The sequence below is a fragment of the Uloborus diversus genome, chromosome 2 (assembly GCF_026930045.1).
Source record: "Uloborus diversus isolate 005 chromosome 2, Udiv.v.3.1, whole genome shotgun sequence".
NCBI lineage: Eukaryota > Metazoa > Arthropoda > Arachnida > Araneae > Uloboridae > Uloborus > Uloborus diversus.
Window position 1 is genome coordinate 80842085 of NC_072732.1, and position 27249 is coordinate 80869333.

Sequence of the window (27249 nt, forward strand, 5' to 3'; positions counted from 1 at the left end):
CCTGCAAGCAATAAATAATTACTACTTCCGAATAAATATAATGCTTGCTGTTTGTTTCATGGAAAGAAATTAACAGTTAAAAATAAATTTTGTTTTAAATAATTTTGTTTGTTTGTTTTATCATAGCTAATTAGCAGCGGTGTTGTAAACTTTTCTGAAAAGGTGTTGTTAAGCACTTATTTCCCTGCTCATGATTTAATATAAAAAACGTGATTTAATATTTATATTTTATTCATGGTTCTTCGTTACAATGCGTTTCGAAACAAAAAGACGCGATTTTAAACCTATCAATAATTCATTTATTTATTTCTTGCCACGGAGTATATTTTTACGCGGAATATCTTGGTGAAGTGTAAGTGTAAAAAGGTTCGGCGTTGCCCAGACGGCATGAAGTCCGCCGCCAGGACGACCCAGAGACCAGTGTAGAGAACTTGAGTAAAAGGGTCCTCAAATGGTCCCTGTTATGTCGTCCCAGGGACCGACTAAACTGACACTATCAGACCAACTGGAAAAACAAGGATTTAATTAATAATAAAACTTTTTTGAAGTAAAATTTATGTTTTTCATTTATTTTCAACAATTTTATCATCTTTTGGCTCATTTTCTGCTCTGAATTTTACTAAAAATAAAATTAGAGGCATCCTGTGGACATCATATTGAGGCACCCTCCAGACGTCAAACATGTGACCATTATGGGATGTCTCCCTGACCAGTTCTGCTGAATGGGATGCTAGCTGTATTCTAACCATTTTGATGCATTAAAATATATCTTGCCATGTTAGTTCAGCTATATTTCAACATTAAATTAATCAAAAGAAGAATTGACTTATCGTGAATGACCACAACATATGTGAACATTATATACTTAAGTTGATTTAAGAATTAAACCATTTTAAATGATTTTATTTTAGTTTCTAATATTTTTTCATCCTAAAGTTGAAAGCTTTTTAAAAAAATCTACCTGGAAATTTCAAAGAATCTGAAAGATTTCAAATAGAAAGTTTGTCCACATTCTGGATGGTACTAGATTTCTTGAATCACTGCATTGTCAAATGTATACAGCAAAATGTGTAAAAGCATTTTTTTTTAATTATTTCTGTTCTTTTTTTTGTAATTATTTCAATTTTAGTTTTTCATTTTCTATTCTACTAAGTTGTTCAAAAATATTATCATTACTTCAACCTTTTAATTTCAAATTTACTCATCTGTCATTGTTGTGTTTGATTTAAAAATCTTTAAGTGGACCTTTAATTACAATTCTTTTATTGTTATTATTATAAAACCTTGATGATTAATAGCTCATTCTTGTGGTTTAATGTACCAATTTTGCATCTGGCTTTTGCAGTGATTTCTGGGAAAAAAATTATGCACATATCTCGAGAAATGATGGAAAGTATTGGAATTGCCTTTACAGTTGTGAAGATTTTGACAGAATATTAAAAAATGTAACTATTAACTTTTTTTTCTGTTAGTTATTATTTTACACGTTTCTTTTTTGCTTTGTGTACTCCCCCCCCCCCCTGGGATGATCTGTTTCCATAGAATTGAAAAATGGACCTTATCCTTATTATTTCTTTCGCTAAACTTTTTCTGAATGCCAAATGTATTTATAATTAAAAGAATGCAAATTGCAATTAAAACGTGAACAAATATTGTACTTCATGTGGGACACTTTTGGCAACAAATTTCAAACATTCTATTCGAAATTTTTTACTGGTTTTAGAAATTTTATAATTTTTTTATCAGTTTTAAATAAAATGAATACAGTCAATCCTCGATAACTGAAAGTCACAAGGGACCAGCTAATAGCTTTAGTTATCGGTTTTTTCCCATTCTAGCCATTTCAAAAAAGATTTTTTATTGTTTTTCTTTTCAGAGATTGCATATGTTAGATAGACTATAACGATCATAGTTTAGAATAAAAAGAGTTATTAGTGCAGTACACAAACATATTTTCACAGAGAATAAATATTATTAACATACTCACTTAAAAAGTGGAAGCTTACTTTTTTTTTATTTTATTGGACTAAAGTCATTCAGTTTGTTTACAAATCGACTTTCTGTTTCAAGCTAAGGGATTCAATTTTCGTTTTTAAGTAAACACCACTCAACCAAATTTCAATCATGAAGTCTGTATTAGAAATGACCAAGCTGGGTTGCCATATCATCCAAAATGTTGATAAAATGGCCCAAGATAATACAAGGTCGCCCTAATTCTTTTGATCACATTACTTTCAAACATTATTTTATCATAAAAGCACAATTATTTATATTGTCCAGAAAAAAAGGCGACTTTTACAAATTTTGCCAGAATTTCAAGTCGCCCAAAAATAGCCACCTGCTACTCAATAAAGTTTTAGATCTCGAGATAGAAAAATGTAGCCCAATCGGCTACTATTCTTTTAATCAAACAGTATGTACCGATTCCTCATCATCATCTGAAAGGAAAAGGACACGGCGGCAATGCTCGTCTCCCAGAATCTGGGAGGGAGGGGGAGTAATACCGTAAAGTTGCACTAGTGTTTTGTGAATTAATTCCTCTCATGCAAACTGATAAAGCAAGGCATTGTGTAAAAGGAAAAATAAAAAAAAACTTTGTATGTTTTTTGCTGGATTTTGGTGCATGAAATCAAAACATAACTTTCATAAGTAAGAGCTTTGACTTAAAAGTTGTTTCCTTTAAAATATTGAGGCAAGTTATCATTGGAAAACACTGATGATTTTGGGACACAATGAAAACTTCGAGGTGAAGGAATATTCGAGTTATAAGACTTCAAGTTATCGAGAGTTGACTGTATATATTTTTTATTTTTTACGTTCTAATCACAAAATGTGAAATCAGTGTTTTCTCATTTGTACACTGTTTCATGTGTGCATTGTCAATCATCTTTTCCTACTAAATGTATATTTTCCTGAAATGAATAAGAACTTACTATAACTATAAACAGCTGCTTTTTTTTTTCACTTTAAAAGCATCAAATAATAAGTATTTGAATTTTCAAAGTAATTACATTGAAAATTCAAATACTTAGGCAGCAGAAAACGAGATTAATCCCTTTTTACTTCCTTTTACAAAAAAGGAAGTATTTTATTCCCAAAAAAAATTTCACTCAAAAATTGACCTTAATTTCCATTTTTCTAACCCCCGAATTGATGTTGAGTTTTGTTTCTGACCCGAATATACATGCATATATACCTAGAAATGTATAACACCCAAAATATCCATTTAGACGATTCTTGAGTTAATTACAATGGGTTTTCTAGTGACGTCTGTATGCACGTATGTATGTCGCATAACTCAAGAACGGTATGTCCTAGAAAGTTGAAACTTGGTATGTAGACTCATAGTGCGAATTAGTTGTACACCTCTTCTTTTAGTTGCATTCAGATGTTACAAAAGGGGTCTTTTTCACCTTTTTTTTAGGGGGGGAATCATTGTTAATTTTAATGCAAACTCAAGTGGTGTTTTAATAAGACTCGACCGATGCATTGGCGCCGATGGTTCAACAATTTAGCCATCGGCATCGGCGGCCGATGCTAACTTACAGGAAACATCGGCCCATCGGCCTTAAAAAACATCGCAAAGCCGACGGAACTGGCCGATGTTTTTGAAAAAAAAGACCTTTGTTGTTTTACTTTTAATGCAAAGCAAAGGGAGTTATTGTTTTTATATAAAATTGTTTACTTAAATTTCAGTATGAATTTCTATTTTAGTCACCCCTGAAAGAGTTTTTTATACAGCATTCAGGTACCAAACAAGTTAATTATTGCGTTGTTTCTTGCGACTGGATGTATGTATGTATCTCTTATAAGTCATAACTCAAAAATGGTAAGCTGTAGAAGGCTAAATTTTCGCATGTGGGGTGTGCGTATGTTCCAGTTGTGCACTTCCCTTTTTTTTTCCATCGGGTGTTCTAAAAAGCCTGTTTACTCATTTTTTGTGGTTATTATTACTTATTTCAATGAAAAACTAATATAGCGTCTCAGACTGACGATCATTTGTCGATATATTGCCGAATTGGAGACCATGGAAACAAATATCAGATGGCGAAATCGGTTTTGTTTCATTTTGTTAAATTCCCATTGAACCGACGGTAATTTTTAATTTTTCGATATTTGTAATATGAATCACAGTAATGCAGTCTTTTCTGTATCGCTTCGGCGGAGCTACAAGTTGAGGCCCATTGAAATACATTTTGGGGCCCTATTTCTCTATCACAGAAGTTGTAAAACATTTATCATAAGCATTTTTGTAACTCCTACGGTGCCCCTATGATTATGGGGCCTCTCATGCAATTGCAACATTTGCTATATTTTAAATCCGCTTGCACGTCAATACAAATTCGGGTGCAGGTTTTAAATGAGTTTTTCTGCTCAATGTTTTTGATTATTTTGAACTATTTTTTACAACTGTTTTTTGTATTTCCGAGAACACTTGCGTGCCCCTCCTCCCACTCCCTCAATTTCTGAAATTAAACTCTAGTTGTACTTCTTAGTTGTTTAAAACTAACACCATTCATAATATTAGAGATTTTTTTTAGAGCATAAATGTAAGAAATTGATTAAAGACGTTTTGGTGACATAATTCAGAAATCAAAGGGACTTTTGAATTTTTTCTTCGGAAGTGCTGAAGTAGATTCAGAAACTCTTCTGAGGCATTGGTGGTATCGGTTCTGTAGGGTGACCCCCCCCCCCCCCCAACCCATCCTCGTCGTTTCAAGCAGTTCTTAAATATTTAGTAATTATTTATTTTGGTCAAGAAATGTAATTTTGCGTATTTCTTATACTTGCTTCACCTATATTTCGTAATGCGCCATATTTTTCGAATCATTAATAGCGATTGATATTTTTTTTCTGTTGTAAGAAACTTTTTATGTAATTATATAAAATCAACGAATAAGTTATTTTCGTGTTCATCACATTTTTAATACATAATATGTTATAGAAAAGTTTCATGAATTTTCTATTATGCATTTTTTTTTAAATTTCAAAAAAATATTGTTAAATTGAAAAATTTAATTTGAATTTGTTTGTAGTGCTTCATAAAATATTAAGCAATCAAATTATTCAATATTACGTGTGCAAACATCAGATCAAGTATATGTATTCAGTTATTAACTTGGTGTAAATATTGAGTTTGCTTATTGTAGCTGCGTTTTAAGGCTATTTCTTTTTTCAGCAAAATTTATGTCAATGTTATAGCTTTTACGAAAAATGCAAACTTTTCTATTCATAAACTTTAAATAAGTATAAAAATATTCCTATTATGATCCTATTATGATTTAATATTGTAATTTATCTGTTACCTTTTTTGTTTAATTTGGTGACTAAAAAATGTTTACGTGCAATCTTTCCACTTTAATTGCGTAATTTGTTGACGGTTTTATAGTTTTATTCTTAATTTGTTTTTTGAATGATTAAACAACATAATTTCATGTTTTTTAACTATGTTTAATGTACCTAAATCCATACATTATTACAATATTACTGAAATCTTAGTTATATGTTCAATTAAAAAAAAAAAACAAAAAACAAACAAATCAATTGGTTATTAAACAGTGTCTTTGTTTTTCTTCCTTTTTTTTTTCTTTCTTTCTTTTTTTTTTTTTTTTTTTTTTTTTGCTCTTGTTCTTTGCCTTCCACCATACAGCAATCAAAAAAGGAGAAGCATAACTACACCCTATACAGATTGTACGTAGTAGGGGAAGCTGCTGTACCCACGGACAAAATTTACTTTTTAATTTTTGTTGGTCTCTGAGAATGGATAATCGATCAGTTTTTTTTTGGCAGAATCTATTACTTATCATTTAATTTGGCAATTTTTGTCAGGTGAAAATCTCAAAGCTCGGTCACGCATCGGCCAACGGCATCGGCCATTTGGAGGAAAACAATCAACCATCGGCCATCTTTGAACAATCGGCATCGGCCCATCGGCCAAAAAATGCCATCGGTCGAGCCCTATGTTTTAATTTAGCGGACACTTGGCGATATATCGCCAAGCTTTTGGTCGCCAAGTTTTGTCGCTTGGCGACAATTTTGGCGATTTTTTTTTTTTACTTTTTAAATGTGGTTTCAATTTGGCTACTGTTGGTGATATTTAGAGAACTAACTATTGAATTGCATTAAAATTGCCAATAATGGAGGAATAACATTAAACTGGTGGAAAAGGAAGTCATGTGATGCACACAGCTCGTTTGGCTGCCGAAAATAGATGGGTCATGCAGCAGTTTCTAAATAAATATAATCTTGAATAGATAGATAACCATGTATCCAATGCACTACCCTTTGTTTCCCTAAAAAGTTGATATTTTAACAATAATAAAATCTGAACTAAATAATTTGCTTTGTGGAAATAATCTTTGCCCTTTGAATCACTATTAGTCAAGAAAAATGCAACGTTTAAATTTTTGTTCTCTCTTTTTCAGAATAGAGTTGAATTTGGCAAAGATATTGATATCACAGAGTATTATGATGGTGTTCGAAAAACAGTAGAAGCTGAAGGCATAGCAAATAGAAATGCTGTGTGGAGCTTTTATCAGGTGCTTATACTATATGCTTACAACAATTTGAAATATATTTTCAAAAAGAAGTACAGCTGTTGAGCTCCCACGCACATTAAACCCTCAGCATAAAGCTGCAAAATAAAGTTTCTGTAACTGAATATCTTCCTTCTGACTGGCTTAATATTTAGGGGTGTCAAGAGAGGGCAATATCTTCCTCCCGCCATTTGTTTTTAGAGTATAATATATTTATGCAGATGCAGAGGCAGACTGGCTCACTTTGGCTCAGTCCGCAAAAGAATATTTTGGTCCACCTCTGCAAATTAAAAAAGTTAAATCAAACAGTGCTATATCTCGATTCTTCCGAGGTCGAGCAAAGACATTAAACTACTGCTAGTTAGTATTTTTCTTTAATTTTCTGAATCAAGTTTTAAAGTTCTGAAAAAAGAAAATTCTGAAGTGTAAAATGAAGCAAACACTGACACATTTTTTATGTTCTTTGAAAGAAAAATCTAATGGTTACAAGTCTTTAAAGGCACATTTATAGGCTTCTATACTGACAACATAGGAAAGACACGAGGAAAGGGAGAAATCAGGTAAATTCCACCAGAATTTTTTAGAAATCCGTTGATCTATTTATGGAGAAAAGAATGAAAACAAGAGGTTCTATATATATGTACATATATATATATATATTACAAAATGTAAACACATAAGATTTCTAAAATTAAACAAATAAGAATACTAAAACTAATAATAAGACTAAGTTGATGAAGCCAGATGAGGAGTTCTGGCTTCATCAACTTAGTCTTATTACAGTAGAGTCTCGAAAGTTTGAGGTTCCGCTTAATCCAAGGTGCTTTATTTGTATTTTAAGTTAATTCTTTAGCAGCTAAAAAAATGATTTTCATTAAAATCTGAAAATAGAAATATTTTACTACTGTAAAAATTATTAACTATGTACAGTAAATAATAAAAATACATTGAGAGGTTGATTTCAACAACACTCCTGTAGTAGCACGTAATATTCATTGACTACAAGACATGGATTATGAGATGACTTGAAGATAATAACTTGAAACGTAAAATTGACATTAATTTGCCACAAAAGAACATGTTAACACCCCTTTAGGAATATCCCATTGTTATCAAGAAGAGAGGTGCACATCTTGACGACACAAGAGTTGCAGATAAGAAATTTAAACCTTCCAACAAACTAACCGTTTTTGTGTAATCCAAGATACATAAATACACACACACACACACACATTGATACAGATGTCATGACAAAACCCATCGAAATGGGTTCGGGAAAAATCAGAATGCAATGTTTTGCTTGCCTTGCACAAATAAATGTGTACAAATATCAAGGAAAGCTAAAGCCAAAATTCGTTTAGATGCAATTAAATGGGAAATTTATGTTGAAATTTGAGTGATACGCTTTTCATGAAGACAATAAATCCTTCACTCTATACAAAGATGTAAAAGGTGCTCCTTCTTATGTTGACCGATTAGATTAAATTTTTAATCTGGAAGGATTTTCCGGATAATCCGAGTTTTCAGTAAAACAAGGTGAGATGAGCCCCAATTACCTCGGATTTTCAAGACTCTACTGTAATAGTTTTAGTATTTTTATTTGTTTAATTTTGTAAATCCCTTATGTTTTTATTATATGCATTTTGTAATATTTACCTGGCTGTATGTTCGGCTGCTTTGCGCAACATTAGGCTTGTGGTTTACTCCATTTTATTTTATTTTATTCTATTCTAATTTTCTTTTATTTTGTTTCAGTATATATATATATGTATATATATACAGTCGGGCCTCCATATATCGAAGTAGCAAATTGCCGGAAAAAAATTCGATATATAGAAATTTCGATACATAGAAACGAACTTATTTTATCATAAAAGAATCCTAAAACATTAAAATAAAAGCTAATTTTTGAGTATGAAACCCAATTTATAGTTTATACGAGTATCGGATTAAATGAAAGTTGATGATTAAAATATTAACAGAAATTACATTTTTACGCCAACCATACATCTTCATATTCTTCGGCAATTCAACTTGATCGCAACATTAGGGAATTTTCGTTTTACCAGTGTTACTGGTTACAGCTAAGATTTGAAATAAATTTGAAGGAATTTATGAACTTCAGAACGAAACAACGACTTAACTACACACCCTTCAACCTCAGATTTCTAATGAGTTCCGTAGCAACCTTTAGCGAACGTAATTTTCTCTTCTAACCTTCATTTTTCATGAGACAAACAGTCTAAAGTGGGAAAAAAAATGTACGAATGTCTCGAAAAACATTTCGATATATGGAAACCATTTTTCTATACAATGAACATAGAAATTTACTGTGATTTCAATATATAGAAAATTTCGATACGTGGAAGTTCGATACATGGAGGTTCGACTGTGTGTGTATATATATATATATATATATATATGCAATCCAAATACCAAATATTAAACAAATTATGTAAAAAATAATGATGAGAAAAAGGAAAATTGCAAACAGCTATTTAATAGGAAAAGACAAAGTATGAATCTATAGCTCATCAGCCATGGAGGATTCAATAAGTGTGGTCAAAAGACCAAAAAATTTAACTCAGAACTAAAAGAGAATGTTTAAGCTCCAGTACAATATAGAGTAACATTGGGTAAATGCATCACATGTTAAACTATAAACAATAAATAAGAGCTCAAACCTAAAACTAAAAGCAGGGGGTTTCGCCTCCACTAATTAGGAAAACAAGTTCGGAAATAATTAACCATCCATGGGACAGTACCTGCCAATAACCAAAACTATCTTACCTTGAGATCCATTTATAAAAAACCCATCCGATGTTCAATTTGACAGAATTCATTCCAGTTATCAACGTAAAAGTAAAAAATAAGTCCTTATCCAAAGAGATTAATCCAAAAACATGCCAGTCATCCGTTTCCCACGTGTAAAATCCACGATAAAATGTTTTAAGAGGAGGTTTTTTTAAGTTTTAGTTACTGTAAACAACAATTATTCATTTGCATCTTTAAATGACTTATCTGTAATTTACAAGGATTGAGATGATTCTGAGGTCTCAATTCTTGATATCAAATAAAAAAAAAGTATCAAATTGTCTGATAAAAGTTAAGTATGTTATAAATTTTGCACTTTCAGCTTACTTTTAATCCCTCCTTATTAAGGATATTTTTTCAACAACAACAAGGCAAGTAAAGAAGCAATTGTACATACATTTATCCTATTAGTATGTAGTATATATTTTTTACTTCATATTGTTCACTTGTGTTAAAGAATAAAAGATTGAATGCATTCTATTGTAATTTTCAAGATTGAATTTGAAACGTTTTATCATCTGCAATAAAACTCAAGCTTATAAATTGCATTTAAGTTTAAAAAAACTTGATATTTGTTGTCCTAAAAATGTCCTAAAATTTTATCAAAATTGTGTCCTATAAGTTTTGAAATCACTACCCCGACGCCTGAACTCAACTTTTTGATTCTGATTTTAAATTTTCACATAATTCAGCAGTTGTAAAATAACTATCAAATGTAATGTTTTCCCCAATTCTTAAGCATGAGAGTCTACTTTATGACAGCATTGAGCTTAGTTTACTCATATCTTATAGATAAGTACATAGATGATCATTTATGCACTAAAAATGATCATATTGTTAAAAAGTCAGGAAGCAGTGGTTCATTTAAGAGTACTATTAAAGTTGCTTAACAACAAATAGTGACAGGATCTGCACAGAACCCTTTGTCTTTCCAGCATTAGGACAAACAGAGTTCTGAATTACATTGGTATGATCTGAAAGTTAGAAAAAGCATTTGCAGTATTTATTAATTAAATTGTTTTTAGCTACTTTTGAAACTATTGAATATTTTTTGCTTTTTGAGGCATTGAAAATAAATTTAATGCTTGAACTTTAATGTAGAATATTTTGCATGACAAGTTTAGTTTTATGACATTCTCTTGAAATTGCTCTTTCTTAGCCATCCTGGTTTATTTGAATATTATTTATGTAGGATAATTGTACAATCAGAATGAAAAATCCACAGGCTTATCATGACAAATTGTATCAGCTGCTATCCCATCTTCAAGAGTATTTTGGAAGTTTTATGGGTGTTAACATGCAAGTATTTTATTGTCATTATTTTAACTTTTCTTATTTTTTTTTCTTTTTACAAGTAATTGTTTTTAAAGTTAGGTTTTTAATATGATGTGTTGTGTTCCTTGATGTTTTTACGATTGTATTTCTTAAAGCTAAGTAGCATTTTGCACTCATAGAATGAAAAATGCACATTTTCTTTTGCTCTTCAAGGAATCAAATTAGAAAATTCAAATTTTAAAAATCCTTGCCTTGTCTCATAATTATTCAAATTAGCAAATCTATGGTTGGTGAAATGCTGTAATGGGAAACTAAAGTGAGCATGTGCATTTTCTGACCAGTTTTACAGGCATTTCCAAAAAGTGTAATTTTTGAAATTTATCCCCTTCATTCTTTTTGTGTAGTTTTATTTCATAACTTTTTTTTAAAAAACTTTTTAGGTGTTTTGAAACAGCTGTATGTTTTAATGCAAACTTTTTTTTTGTGCATGACCTACTCCGGTTTTACTTTTCATCAAATTGTGTATTTAATGTTTCAATACTTTACTCCTTTTTGATGATCACAGGCATCTCTCCCAAAGACACCAGGGTGTCCTTCCCCCCCCCCCCAAAAAAAAATCAACTTTCAATAATTGAAAATCTCGACCACTAAAAAGTTTCCTTTGATGAACTTTACCACTGGTAAAATTGCATAACTCTATCAAAATTTTTATAGACCCTGCAAAAATGTTGAATTTTGCCAAAATTTAGCCAAATGTCACTAAAACAAGGGTTTACTTTCAGTAGGGCCTCATACATCATTTTAAAATGTAACCAATACCATTTATACCTACTTAAATGCCTTTGCTGCGATCAATTTTTCTAGAAAAAAAAAGGAATTTAATGTTTTAACTGTTACCATAACATGGTTAACTGATAGTCATTTTTTCCCTGTTGAGATTCTATGCTGGTTACATCAACTGCTGGTGAGAAAAATGCTCCTGAAAAATTCTGTCTACCATCGGGAAAAGGTGTAATGCAAAACTTCATTTATTGTCATCGTACAAAGACATGCACAATCAAAGACAGCACTATTGTACTGTATGATGTTTTTTTTTAGGCGGGGGATGGGGATCCAGACTGTCAATGAGACAAAAACATGTATTAAAGATCAGGGATTTTTATGAAAACCAGGTAAATTTAATTGAACATTGAAACAGAAACAATGCAAGAGATCAAATGAATCAAAAGCTATATTCCAAATGCTTTGATAAATTGTTTTATATAAGTCACGCCAACTAGTAAAAATTATGAGGATAGTCAGTTCCTCAAATTATAAGTAGAATCCAGGGGAGCATGTGCTGGTGCTTTAGAAAAACAATCAACTACAGGGCCAGATTTAGGGGAGGGCAGGCGGGGCTACTGCCCCAAGGCCTCCACAACAAAGGGGCCCCACAATAAAATTTTTACAAAATATCCTAACTTTCACGGGTCAGCAAATTTTACGTTTTTTCTCCCCTATTAATTATAATAATAATAATATAAAAAAATAAATAGCAGTAACTTCAGGATGTATTTACTATTAAAGTGCTGATTGAAAATATCAGATATACGCATATATATCAAAATATTTGGATATATATCAAAGTATCGGATATTTTCGGAAATATGACGATCTTTTCGAACCCTGATTAGGGGCCTCCACTTCTTTGTTGCCCCGGAGCCTCCACACTTCCAAATCCGACCCTGATTAACTACTTGTGAAAACGGCAGCAGAACGATAAAAAAAACTTGCTAAGTGATTGGCAGTCTCATCCACATCAGCTTACTAGCCAGCTTATTCATCAAAAACATCCCTTTGCGATGATTACAGAGAACTTTTGAATCTTTCTACCTTGATCATTGGAATAAAAGTCAAACTTCTATTCGAAAACCAGGTGCTCTTTATAAAGCTCGTTGGGTAGGCAGAGTACTTCATTCTATAAAAATGGAACTCTTATTGGATGAAAATGAATTGGTATTGGAATTAACACCGCAGGAATTTCAAGGTTTACAAAGATTCAACTGTTTTGTTACACGTGTTTGCATACATTGAGTCATGGTTTACGTTAACGCATAGCTTCCCTCAGGATTAAAAAAGGGCAGGGTGCTGTTTTTTGAAAAAAGGACACTTTTTTGAGAAAAGGACCACTTTTTATCCCTTGTGGTAACTGATAATGTAAGGCATGCTTTTCTAATAGTCAGCTCAATGGCAATCCAAGTTGGGAGGAGAGTGGGAGGGTGGATGTATGCTATTTTTACTTAGAAGAAAGTCATTGTAGGAAAACAAGGGGAATAGATACTGGCTTCCTTCATTTTCCTAGTAAAAATCTTAAATCCAAGGGGTGCCAGTTCATGAACAAAAATGCAATCAGGGCTCCATTTTACCGATAAAATGGCAAGTTGGGTGCATCCTAAGAATCAAAGGACAAGTTGGGCACGGCGCCCTCCCGCCCAGCCTGGGGGAGGGTCTGTGTTGATGCACTTGCAAATGACATATTATTTATTCAAAGCTTGGAAAAGTATGATGACATTCAAATAGGTATAGTAGGTTTTAAAATGATGTTGCTGTACTCATTGTATCTAAGTGAAGAACTTGCAACATTTAGCCTGTTTTCAAAACTGTTGCGACAAGGAAAAATCTGTAATAGTGTCAACAATCTGAAACAAAAGGGGTTCACATTTGTTACATAAACTTCCTCAAAAATTTGTTGATTTCAGAGATTCTCATAGCTTCTTTCATACCATCGAATTAATAAGTTTCCTCGACATGCCAGTCCAAAAGTTACTAGAAATGCAGTCATTTAAAGAAGCTGATGTGCTTGCCAAAAACTAACCATGTGTTAATGAGTGTGCTGAACAGGAAATTTCATTGACTCAGAATTTTAACAGAGCAACAAAAAATGAAGAACAAAAAATTTTTGCTGCAAATAGCAGAAATGCACAGAAAAGAATTGCATTTGTGAAAATCTCTTCGATATTTAGTTACTTCTATATTATTTGATCTAGTTGTTATGAATATTTTATGTTACTGCTTTTATTGTATTAACTTTTCAATCATAATTAATGCTGTTCAATATATTGTTAATTTTACACATTTCTCAAACATGCTAAAATTAAAAATAGATATGTTGTCAAAAAATTTAGGTGTTGCCATTAGACATTGGGTTTATGTAAAATGTTGTTAAATTTTTGTCGTTCTTGGGGATCTCTAAATAGTTTAATAGACTTCTAAAATTTTACCATTCATTTTATGTCCACAAAAAGAACTTTCTTTAGAGGGTGAGACTCTCAACTTTTGAAAGTTGGTTCTGTTGGGACTCACCCAGGGGTGTTTGTAAGCCGAAAATTCTGACAATTCTGAAAATTTTGGATTGCAGTATCCAAATATTTTGGGCTCACAACATATTCTAAAACTGAAAAATTATTTTTAAACTTTTAAAGTGATTTTTATCAATGATTTCAATGATTTTTGTACGCATATTTGAAGAGCTTGTACGGGGGGAGGGCAGGATTCAAGCTTCCTCATAGTTTCTTAAAATTTCACACTGTCTTCAAAATTTTTACTTGAGTCCTCTATCACCCCTGAGCTCACTTTATGGGCCTGTACCTATTACTCAGTGACTTAACAGATAAGGTGTTCATAGGTATAGTTACTGTACAATAGGGCGGATCGAAAAGAATTGTTTTCAGAATTTTAAATGGGCCAAAGTAAGAAAAGTTGTCCACAGGGACTAAACAATTGCATGTGAAATTTCAAGTCGGTCAGATAATATCTTCATGCTCTGCAAGGCAGTCAAAGTTTGCAAATCGAGCCCAAAAATGCAGTCTTCTTTACGAAAACATTATTTTTTAATAGCTTTTCAAATTGGTCAGGATGAGAAAAAGGTACCCAATGGAGTGAATGACGTAAAATTACATCAATTACATCAATCTGTTAAAATTTTCACGTACCGCATGGCTGCAGTGATGTTCCCATCAATTTTTCTGAAATTGTACTCCCAGTAATCCATTATGCACAATATGTGTATGCTATCATATACATGTTTCATAATATGACAATTTTAGAAGCTTGAGGGTCATTTTTTTAGAAGCTATGTGTCTGAAAAATGTTTGAGAGTATACGGTGTTTATGGAGCATACCCTATATGAACACCACTGCATGACAGTCGAAATTCGCGAATCAAGCCCTAAAATAGTGTATTTTCATTACAAATTAAAAATAAAATCTTAACTTTTGAAATCGACAACGGGTAGAAAAGTTGCTTCATGCGATTAAAACAATTCATACCTACCACAGAAAGCAATTGATCATGTGATTCACTATTTACTAATCTCATTTTCATTAAAATGAGATTTATTAAGCCACAGCAAAGTCATATTAATAAACAATCTTTTTTACTCAATGAAAATAATATAAAAAAGGGAGTAAACCATCCAACATAAGAACAAAAGCAAAAAGCTTAGATGGAACAACCCTCAGAAACAAAGATTAAATTCAGTATTAATATTCATGTTCCTAATTCCTGTCTGTGGTTCTGAGGCTAGAGTACAAATTACCAACCACCACTTTCTTTCCTTTTGGAATAATTTTTCAAAAAATAAATTGCTTAAAATATAAACTATTTAGAATATGAACAAATTAATTCACATCAAGCATGAAGAAACGGCTAAAGGTATGGAAATCTTGGCGTAAAGTGTATGAACAAAAGATTTTGAGAACAAAGTTGTTTTTGCAAAGAAAATTATATACTTTGAAATATGACAAATGAATTAACATGAAAGATTATACTCAAACATTGACAAATGGCACTCTTACAGATTTTTTTTAAATTAATTTTATCAAAATACTCAAAAGAGTCCCATGCACGGTTCAAATGATTCATATGTGGTTCACAGGTTACAGGGTTACAGGTCTCCAAGCCCAGATCTAGGGTATAGTTCAAAGTTTAATCCCATGGATTTCTAACTGTTGAAAATCATTATATTTATGCTTTTGAACTTCTCAGAGTAACGTCCCTTTACACCATTTCAAGCCAGGCGTTAATGTTTTTATGAATGCGAGAATGTCAGAATATCGAACATTTGGCTCATTATCCCAGAAATTATTTGGCAAGTAATCTCTAAGTCTAAGACTGAGAATCTCAAGTTTTGGTAAACAGCACTTGGTTATTTTGAGGTAAACTAAGGTGTTATTTGAGTTTCTAGCTACAAGTGAGCTTTGAAATTCTATTAATCTATCGAGGTACTTAAAAGAGAATTTGAAAAAGCTTCTCGAACCTGTCATACAAAAGAACAGCTTCTTCGTACAACAAAATATTTTGCGTGCAATAATTGGAGATAAAACTTGATAACTTACATTGTTTAAACGGAAAGCAACGTTTTGTAAGTCAGTCAACAATATTGCGTGCATATACAAGCATAGATGATACTGCACAGTAGAAGATGCAGAATTAATGTCAATGTGACGAAATTGAACATTGAAAATTTGTTTAAAAGCTTACCAAAAATTTATTGGTCCATTGTAACTAAAATAAATAAACAAACAAAATAAATTAATAAAAATAAACCCTGGCCATAAGTGGAGGCGGAGTTCACAACTCCCCAATACCTACCGGACGTAACGCCTAAGAGACTGACGAAAGAAAAAGAGGAAGAACAATTGGAAACTTTCACTATTTATACTTGCATGCCTCGTTTCCATATGATTGGACATCAAAGGATGGTAACCTAAAACTGAAACTTTACACGTGCTGAAAGAGTTAAGAGGTTGATTTAATTTGAATAAAGACGATTTTACATCACATTATGTTAGGAATGAAAACGCAGTTGAATATCGTTTACTGATGTCTATCAAAACATACCACATACAGCAGCTGGCCCGAAGAAGAATAATGGAAGCATGAGAACTAACGAAATTTTTACTCTGCTAGAAAATGTGTCATTCCTGCCCTCAACTTTGATGCAATGACTACACAAACCTTGACAACTGGCAAGAAATTGAAAAATATGAGCCACCTATTAAGAAAAACATTGCAGATTCTGAAATTTTAAATGCAATATCGGAGCAGGAATACAGGCTTAATATTTCTATTCCTAACTTTCCTTGTCATACTCAATCAACAGAGGGATATGTTAAAATACTAACAGAATCAGCAACTGAAATCTGCAGGGAAGAAGAACAACATATGACTTAATTTTAGCCACGATTCAGTCACAAAAAAGTATGAATCGTTTCAATAGGAAATCAGAGTTCTCTGTTTAATTTACCCAACGATTTTCTGCTTGAGTCTGTAGATCTGTCTCTCTCTTCCCTCTTTTTTTTTAAATACTATTTTACTGAACAGTGATTTATTTATTAAATGTTCTTTGCTGAAATAATGCAAAGAAATGTTAATTTTTTTAGGGCTCTTACCTTTACTTGTATCTATCTGAAATCAAATTATAACATGTTATAATGGTTATGTGTATATTTTAGAATGTGACTTGTCTTACATTCAAAATTTTGCTTATGTCTACCAAAAAAAAAAAAAAAAACATGGTAAAATACTAGGTAGTTTTAATTAATCATTTTTGTGCTAGTTTAAAGAACATATTTATTGGTAACTTTTTTTTTCATGGTGGATTTTAAAAGTTTCAAAAATTGTCTTCATGATGAAAAAATATCTTTACTTTGTGCAATATGCGAATTTTGACTGCCAAGTTATTTTGCATCATAGTATTTCCCTCCATTGGGTACCTTTTTTCACCCTGATCAATTTGAAAAGTTATTAAAAATTAATGTTTTCATAAAGAATGAAAAGCACATTTTTGGTCTTAATTTGCAAACTTTGACCTCTTTGCAGAGCATGAAGATATTAACTGACCAACTTGAAATTTTACATGAAATTGTTCAGTCCTTGTAGACAACTTTTCTTGCCCTGGCCGATTTGAAATTCCGAAAAAAAAAATTTTTCAATCCACCCTACTGTACAATAAGCACAATAAAATTGGTTTAGAAAATAGGGAAAGGATTCGTAAATGTTGGGAAGAAAGTTTACTGGTTCTAGAGCCATCAACCAAGCTTGTTTTGTTGCTGACAAGAGCAACCAGGATTTACTGATTTTCAATGCACTAATGCTTCACTCTAGAATGAGCTCTGTTTTCAGTGTTTTAAGTTCATATTATTTTGAATGTATACTATCTTCCTTTTAATAGGTATTTAACACCACCTGAATCTCAAGGATTTGCTCCTCATTATGATGATATTGAAGCTTTTGTTCTACAAATAGAAGGAAGGAAATTGTGGAAAATTTATGCACCTAGGTAGGCAGGACTATCATTTGGGCAATCAAGGGGATAAATTGACTACCCCTGGATTTTAGAAACATAATGAAATTAGATGTTTTTGTACATAATTCATTGTAATTTTCTATAACATGTTTTGAACACAAACCCTTCGCTCCCCACCCCCCTCTTGAAAAGTTCAAAATGTCGGACCTGTAGGTAGGTAGCTGTGTAGGTTTGAACTCCCTTATTTAAATCTTGATACAGTTCTGTGGTAAAATATAGAGTTTATTAATTTAATTATTATTACTATTGTAATTTATTCTATTATATATTTAGTCTTTTATTTTTTATTTAAGTTTTTATTTACCTACTCTGGTGTACAGTAAATTGTTTTTGATGTTAAAAATTTTCTGAACAAAATGCTTGTTAAGCTTAAATCTTTTACTGTGCATAATAGTTAGAATTTTAATTAAGTTTTCTTTCATTGATAAAAAGCATTTCTCATAACGATTTTTTTAAGTAATGGATAATCTGCATTAAAAATATTTCTGTTTGCTGAATTTCCTTTCTTAAGAGTCCTTTGATCAACATTGAAAAATATAGTCTATGCAATAAATAGTTAAAAACAATACAGAAAGAGAGAAAGAAAAGCATTTCCATTTGTGTTAGTTTTAGAAAGAGATGTGACCCTTTAAAAAAATATTTAGTTTTGTTCAGATTCATAATGTTAGTTTTTCAGGATTGATAATGCAAACAATTTGAGATTGCTTGACAAAGGCGAATATGTAAGATAAGCTAAGGTCCCCAAAACTCATATAGGAGAAATTTAATTTTTTATCATGACTTTAGCAAATTCTCGGCAAACTTATAATAAAGATCTTGCTATCATAATTTATAATTATCTGTATGGACATAATTTATTTTTAAAAAGTTACAAATTTGTTCCGAATAATTTGGCTAAACAAGGTTCTACTGTTGGGTTGAAATAAAAGTGGCAAACTGCAATAGTATATTAAGCGTATAAACCTCATTTTTGCCGTAATATTTGTTTACTATAGCGTTAAAGGAGGAATCGTCTCCTCCTCAACAGGCTCAGTGTATCACCAAGTTCAATCTCAAATGTCATTGACGTCCATGAATCATGGAAATACTGTCCTGGAAATAATTTATTATGGATAGTTTAAAAAACTGTTTACTTATGTTTTGGAAAGGAACTAAACAATTTATTTTGTTTCCCTACAGAAATGAAGATGAAAAGCTTCCAAGAGTTTCTAGTCGTAAGCATTTGTTTACATATATATTATACACATATTAACATATTAGGTACTCTCCTATGAACTTAAATGTCATTATTAATTAAATTATTATACTCTGGGAGACAAAATTATAGACTTAAATCTTTTAAAATTTGTTTTGATTATAATGATATGAAATGACAGTGCAGAACAACTTAGTAATGTTGAGACTTTCCCAAAAAGATCGCTACAAGTTTACTGGGTTAACCACAATATCTGTTGATTCTTGATATGCTGAAGAATTTGCTACTTTGGAGAATCTCACATGGTAAAAACAAAAAAACACTAAATTCCATGGTGACCTCATTGAACTATAAGTAAGGTTAAATGACTGCTGAGGGAGAAAACACAGTCCAAAAAAAGCTCTCATTCCTCCTCACCGTTTGAGAAGGGTCTAGAAGGTAAGACAATCTGGTTGGGTGAATTTGCTTTGCTGAAGATACCGAGGAGTTTATTAATATGGAACAACTACAGTATTTAAAATAATATTCCTCTTATGTTTGCACAAAAATGCATCTTGATTTCATAACAAACTATTTGTTTAATGAACCGATTTACTCCATTTTTTTCCTTTCGAATCATTGTTCAAACACCTTAAATAAACAATGAAAAGGGAGGAACATTAATAAAGTTTTCATTTTTATGTTTTAAGAAGATATTTAAGTACACAATTACAAAATAAGTTTGTAACAAAAAACGGACTGAAGAATTCAGAATCCTCGAAAGGAAGAATCTACAGAAAATATTACGGAAAGAATTTTGTAAAACAGATTAAATTATTACAAGGCAAGTTATATTTACAGTGTCAAAAAGTTTTCTCCCTGTTTGGCTTGATAAATAAACATAAAATAAGTTCGTGTTTTACTAAAATGAAATATTTTATTTCTTTTTAGTAAGTCATTTAAAAATTGTTTCAATCTAGTTCAAAATGGAGTATTAAAATAGTTTATACAAAACACTCCTCATTTTGATCAAAAATCTGATCTTTTTTAAAAATTCTTCAATATACCGTCGATTCCCTCTACAATGCGATCCGACTTACGCGAAATCGCTATAATGCGATTTTTCCCCCCAGTAAAGAATTTTAGACCTAACGCAAATTTGCCGTTGGAATGCATCCCTAGTGTAAGTCGGGACTGAACTGTATTTAGACTGGGAATATGATATTTATGCACTGTTGTCAAATTTTTTAAAAATGTGTAACACACTCTGTAATTGTGAAATTGAACTTTTATACTTGAACAGTTACATACACAACACACACAACAGAAAGTTTTTAAAACCATCTATCTCAGTGTATCACCAAGGACAATATTAGCAAATTTTCTGTTTCCACAAAATTAATTTTTCATATATAAGATAGAAATTACAACAATTTATTCAACATTCAAAAGAGTTCACTTAAAATTTTACAACATTTTTAAAATAAAACTTGGACACTAAATCGGGATTCTGTAGAGTGAAGATATATCAGAAAAATCAGGATTAGGGAAGCGCCGATTAATCGGCCAATTTGCCGACTATTTATAACGGCCATGTACTGCCAATTAATAGGCGGAAAAATTGTTTTTCAAAATGATTTTTTTAGGCATACCTTCAACAAGAAACTATGATGAAATCATTTGTTAACAACAACTAAAATTTTTTTTTACAAACTGTTGTTTTCTGCATATGACGTTACTATAACATGTAGCAAGAAAGTTTACAAAACAAATAATTTAATGTTCGTAAAAATGAATGAAATGTTAAGGGATCATGTTCAAAGTTTATGTTACAATAGTCTCACCTTAGCTTTTGATGGATTTTTTTCTTGCAGTTTTTTTATTCTTTCTAACTTTACATATGATTACAACACACAGTTTACAACTTACTCTTTGAATTATTGATTTTTGATTCAACAAAACATTAGTTATATTATTAAATATCATTTGATTAAAAGTTGTATACATTCTTATATACAATGATGCACCATTTTTCATGTGTCTATAATTTCGTCCATGTTTCATAGAAATGGAATGTGGGGCAAAGTGAAATATTTAAGATGCCGTTTTCAAAACAAACAGATTGAATATTGTTCTCGAAATTATGCTAAGTAAAGAAAGAACAGTATATTTTTAATGAAGCTTCCATTACAACTTGATTTTGTTATTTTTAGCAATAAATTTGTACTTCCAAAAAAAGAGGGACATTTTTCACCTTTTTTCCCCATGGGGCAAAGTGAAAAATAACATTTTTTCCGAATAAAGTATTTTTTATTCAATTATTACAGAAAATTTTGATTGAATGTTTCAGTAGGTAAAAGAATGAATGAATAAATAAAAGGAAAATGAATAAAACAAGCAAATGAATACATTAATTAATTAATATACGAGAAAAAATAGTTGAGTGAATAAAATAGTGAATGAATATAGCTATGGCATACTAGAATCCCAGAAAAAAACTGGCTGATTCTAGTAGGTATTCATGAAGAATAACTTAACCTTAATGAATGCTTTTCACTCCCCAAAAAACCGAATTTTATTGACGATTCTTCTTTCTTTTCATCAAAAATGGATCAGACAAAACTTCACATGGTAAAATACTAAACTAGCATCTTAATTATAAACTAATTTGGAGGAAATCAGCAAACGTTTTGAATGTCTTCTATACGAGAGACACTATGTTTTGCCATCTAGACTGCTGTCACCTCTCAAGTACTTTCAAGAACCTGTTTCAAAACTGAACCGCGTCTTTAACAAAAAAGGGAATCGGCAGAAGTCATTCCACCTTACTTATAGTTCAGTGGGTGATATCTGCATGTGCAATATATCCAATAAATCAATAGAAAAATTTCCTTTTACTTTGATTGTGACTAAAAATTTTTGCAACAATTGCTTTCGATAATTAAATTTCAAATTTTTTATGATACCTTGATCACATTGTAGTAAAACAGTTGTGTTATTTGGAGGTAAAAATATATGCTTAATAGCTTTCAATTGGTTTTTATCAGAGTGTGCTGGAGAGTTATTAATAATAAGTGCAACTTGATTGTTTCCTTTTCTTGTAAAAATTGCTTATCCAACTTGATAATCCTTTCACTAAATATGCTACCAGCCACCATCCATGCTTTTTTATTTGCTGTGTATTCAACTGACAAAAGTTTTTACATTTTTAAAACATCCAGGTTTTAAACTTTTTGCAATGACAAATAACTCCAAAAGATGGATATCCTTTAAATGATAACGCTTTATTAAGTACTAGTGGCACCTGCAGGGCTTTGCCTGTAGTTGAAAATTAAAAGGTTATTCGGTTCATCTGTATATTTACAAATAATGGATGACAAATTTCTCGCCAATTGGCTTTGTTTATTCGCTCTTCCATTCCACGTCATGATCATTTTGTAATTTACTCGTCCATCTTATGATAATTTTGCTCCGGAAAATGTTCATAAAATTGAAATAGAAGAACAGAATTGAATTTTCAAAAAATCACTTCGAGGTGCAGTCTCCCATGCTACAAACTAAATTTGTGCCAAATTTCATGAAAATTGGCTGAACGGTCTAGGCGCTATGCGTGTCACAGATATCCAGACAGAGAGACTTTGAGCTTTATTATTAGTGGAGATAAAGATAAAGAAGCAGCTGTTAAATAAGCCTGTTCTATTGATGTTAAAGATAGCTTTCAAGTCATATTCTTGAAGTAGGGGAATATGGGGCAAAGTGAAAAGGTGAAATATTTGCTCTGCATTTAGCGCCACCTATGTGGTATCATTTTTACGATGTAGTTGCACATTTAATTCATTTGAGTCAAGAAAAAAATACTGCCGAAGATTAAAGCGTTTGATAATACACGTAATTTTCAAAAATTGATACTCTTATTGTAATAGTTGATGAAAGTCAAATTTTTTTTATATCATAAAATGATAAAGGTCTTGTTATTAGCATTTTAAGTATTAATTGATTCCTTCTAGTATGCAGTGCAATATTTATCTAGTAAATATTAAGCATATTTGTGTTTTAAATATTTAGATCAAGTAGTCGAGTACATGCGGGGCAAAGTGGATGAGGTAAAATGAAATTGCTTATTTCGTTTACTCACTCAGTCTTTTACTAAAACACTTATATATTCATGCATTAATTGATTTATTTACATTCCTTCCTTCAGTAATTCACTTATATTTATTCATTCTCTTTTTCATTCACTTCTATTATTCAGTCATTTATTTTTCTTCATATGTTAAATAATTTAATTATTCGTTTATTGCTTCGTTTTCTTTTCATTTATTCATTCAAAATTTTATTTACTGATTCATTTGATAAAAATTACTTTTTACAATCAAATAGAAAATATTTCATTTTTACTTTGCCCCATAAAAAAAATAAGTGTAAAATTTTCAATATTTTATTAAGGCTCAAAATTACTTCCAAAAATTAAAAATTATGTTTCAATGAAAGTTTTATTATATAATACAATGCTCTTTCTTTTTGTACTGTAATTTTCAAAACAAATTTCCAATTTGTTCATTTTGAAAAAGCTGGGCCATCTTAGTCATTTCATTTTGCCCCACATTCCCCTACTGAGGGCAACGTGGATTGCTAGAGGAAATATTAGCTTTCCCCGCAAACATTTTTTGTTACAACTTCGAATGATTATATTTCCAAAAGTAGTAGGAGTGACACTAATTTCATTAGTGCAAATGTTAGAAAAACATGTTGGTTATCAAGCCTAATTAGTTTCAGATCTCTGCTATGAGGGGGCTAGTTGTATTTATTCAGATTAGCAAATGGTCAACTTCTACTACTTCACCGGGATACCTTGTTTTCCCAAGTTTTAGTGCTACAAAATTACCAGATATCAATAAGAAATGAGTCTTTCTGAAACTGGGTGGTTTGATTTTTTATGTTTTCTTTGTTTTAGTCTACGTCATCCTCAAATTGTGTTTCAGATGCTGAATGCTCGTTACATAATATATTATGTTCATAACTATTTAAGACATTATGTTGTAAATAGTTGCATTTTTAATATAAATAACAGATAAAAATTAGTATGGTTGAAAAAATATGAATATTAGTACAACTATTTTAGCCTATAATGCATATTACACAATACGTTCATCTGTACCTATATCGATTTACAGTGTTTCTAATGCTTTTCATAAAGCTTTTTTTTATAAAAAGCATTAAAAACATATTATTTTAGGTGTCACTACTGTAACTTAATATTAAAGTTTAAAACAAACTGTGCAAAAAGCCATTTGAATTAGAAAAGTCCTTTTTTAAATAAATCCATAACATACTAATTTCGAATGATTATATTTTCGAAAGTAATAGGAGTGACACCGAATTTTTTTGTTCATATGTTAGACGAATATGTTGGTTATCAAACTTAATTAGTTTCAGATCTCTGCTATGAGGGCGAGAGTAGTAGTTAGGTTTTAAACATTTGCATTTTTGTGAAATTTATCACATAAAAGTTCCAATATCTTCTGGCGCCCTTATAGTGACACCAATTTTATTACATATTTTTGATGTATGCAAGTGTAGCTAGGAATTTATGTAAAAACGTTGGTGTCATCATGAAGGCGCTTTGAGAAAATTGGCATTGAATGTAGTAAAAAAATTCATTTTCGGTCATTTTTAAACGGAGTTTGTGTCCGTCGCCCTCGTAGTGACACCGGTTTGACAGCTGTAATAGTGTCTAAGAAGACCATATAATAGTATAGAATTTAAAAATCCATGTTATTATAGGGGTGCTTAAAGCAACAAGAACTTTAAAATCTGCAAATTTGAAAAACAGGCAAAAATGTGCCACGCCCCCTAAATTTAAAAATTTAATTTCCCTAAAACGGTAAGGCAGACAAAGCTCAGATTTTGCACAAACATTACATTCATGATAAGGAACAATATATGTGAAAATAAGAAAAATTAAAAATGTCAACAATCACAATTGCCATAAACTGCCTGATTCTTACAGACAATAGCTCTTAAAACTTCTGCAAATTGGATGAATTTTTATTTCTTACAGCAAATTTTACTCAGGATGAGATCGGTATTCCTATTTTTGAAGTTGAATTGAAAGCTGGCGATATGCTTTACTTTCCTCGTGGATTTATACACCAGGTATGCAATTTCAATAAATTAACTAATGAATATATTTTAAGTATATGTCTTTCATGCACAAGTATTAATGCAGTGGAATCCTGATTTTAAAAAGCTATGCAACCTGCAGGAAAACGTAAGTTCAAGGACAGGGGTTAAAAATGAAGCATATTGTTTAAAGATTTAAATTTTCCCAATGGAATAGTGGAAAAAATCAATTATCTTTTTTTTATAATTTTTTTTTATGTAATTTCATTTATAGCACGTTCTATTATAACAATTTTTTGAAAATATGCTTTTCTTATTGAAACGCAAAAAAAAAATTGTTTCCGAGTTTTTATGCTTTGACTGTAAAAACAGTAAGACAGTATGAAAGTTTATGTGAGTCTTCTAGAACAGTGGTTCTCAACGTTTTCATTACCGTGAACCATTTGGTACCCTTCCAAATCTTAAGCAAACCACCAGGGTCGGATACAAGGGGAGGGCCGTCGAAGTCATGATTTCCCTAAGCCATCAGCAATATTATCTGCTTACATTGTGTTCAAAACTTTAGGAATAAAATGTAAACGATTTCAATAATCTTTTCAATTCATTAATTATTTTTAGAAGTAAATATTTGACCACTTCTTTTAATTGCTTATGCAATTAACTAGTAATGTTCATGTCCTATCTGGTGACCTATTCCTGACCAATTTAGTGCTTTTTATTGACATCAAGACAGTTTCAAAAATTTTTCGTCCCCAAAAATCTTAGGTTTGTTCTTATAAGGGAGGAGGGGGGGCATTTTTCAGCATGACCCCACCTTCTAAGATGATAGTCTATCTGCCTTTGCAGACCACTTAGGTCACAGTTGGTTATGAAATATAAAAAATAGAATGAGACATCAAAGATAAGACCTAACTTTTTCTACTGGGGGCGGCAAATTAGGGGGTCGAGAGGGGGCGGTCGCACCCCCAAATTTTTGCAGAGAAATGATAAAAAATGAGCAAATTGAATTTATGTAAATTGCAAATCAGTGTTCAAGAAAAATAAAACTGCTGGTTCTTAGGAATGGTTGATAAAACTCGACACATTTCCAGACATGAGCGATTGTTTTCCGTTTTTTAGAAATGTGTCAAGCCTTTGCCGGCTTTTTCAGAACAGAAAAAACTGATGAAGAATTATGGTTAATTTTAACTAAAGATGTAATTTTCTCATGCAGGTTAAATATCTAGTTCTTGTGTGCTCTGTGTAATGATGGTTATGAGAGGCCCGTGCAGTGGTGTGGCTGTATGATTTTCACAGGAAAATGCCTTGGTGTTTTAAATTCATTGTTACACTCATATTTAAAGCGTGTCTATTTAATGAGTATTCATCACTTTCTTCCTAGAAACACATTTCAGCTGCTCAATGCATAGTATGCTTTCATAAATACTCTTCAAAAATGCATACTATTTTTGAAAAAAAACTCACATCAACAAATTTCTTTTCTGGATGCTCTTTAACTCTATAATATCCCCCCATATAATGATTACTTGCTGTTAGCCAATATGTGTTTTGCTCCATACTGATTTAATTCATATTTAAGAAACTTGACCTCCCGAATGAAATGCTGAAATGCCGCCCGTTTTCTACATAAATACTAAGGATATTGAGACATTTGTGATACCGCTTGATAAGCTTCCAAAAATTTTCCGGGAAAAACTCAAAAGGCTTTGCATACAGAAGAAGCATTTAACTGCTTGGTTCACCTTTCGCAGATATTTTCAAAGCAAGCAACAGATGGAATTTACTTGGTGCGTGATCAGGGCTGTATAGTATATGGTGTAGACACTCCCATCCAAGAATTAGAATATGGTTTTGTATTGTCGTCGCTGATTATGTTCTTGTATTCTCATTCAACATCAGAAAGTCGGATCTGAAGCAGCCAAACCACTTTTTCCAAACTGCCTCTTAATTTTGACAGGATGTTACAGTACCACACTAG

At 31.4% G+C, this 27249-nt stretch overlaps 1 protein-coding gene across 1 annotated transcript in view; it reads left to right on the top strand.

The window, feature by feature from the left end:
* The window catches only part of LOC129216378 (ribosomal oxygenase 1-like), a 64023-nt gene that overhangs the window by 9498 nt on the left and 27276 nt on the right, over positions 1-27249 (top strand). Inside the window, exons 4-9 of the mRNA XM_054850593.1 lie at positions 1346-1445; positions 6426-6539; positions 10543-10649; positions 17840-17947; positions 19154-19188; positions 25210-25304. Of these exons, the coding sequence (XP_054706568.1) occupies positions 1346-1445; positions 6426-6539; positions 10543-10649; positions 17840-17947; positions 19154-19188; positions 25210-25304 (559 nt within the window). The remainder of the gene's footprint in view (positions 1-1345; positions 1446-6425; positions 6540-10542; positions 10650-17839; positions 17948-19153; positions 19189-25209; positions 25305-27249) is intronic.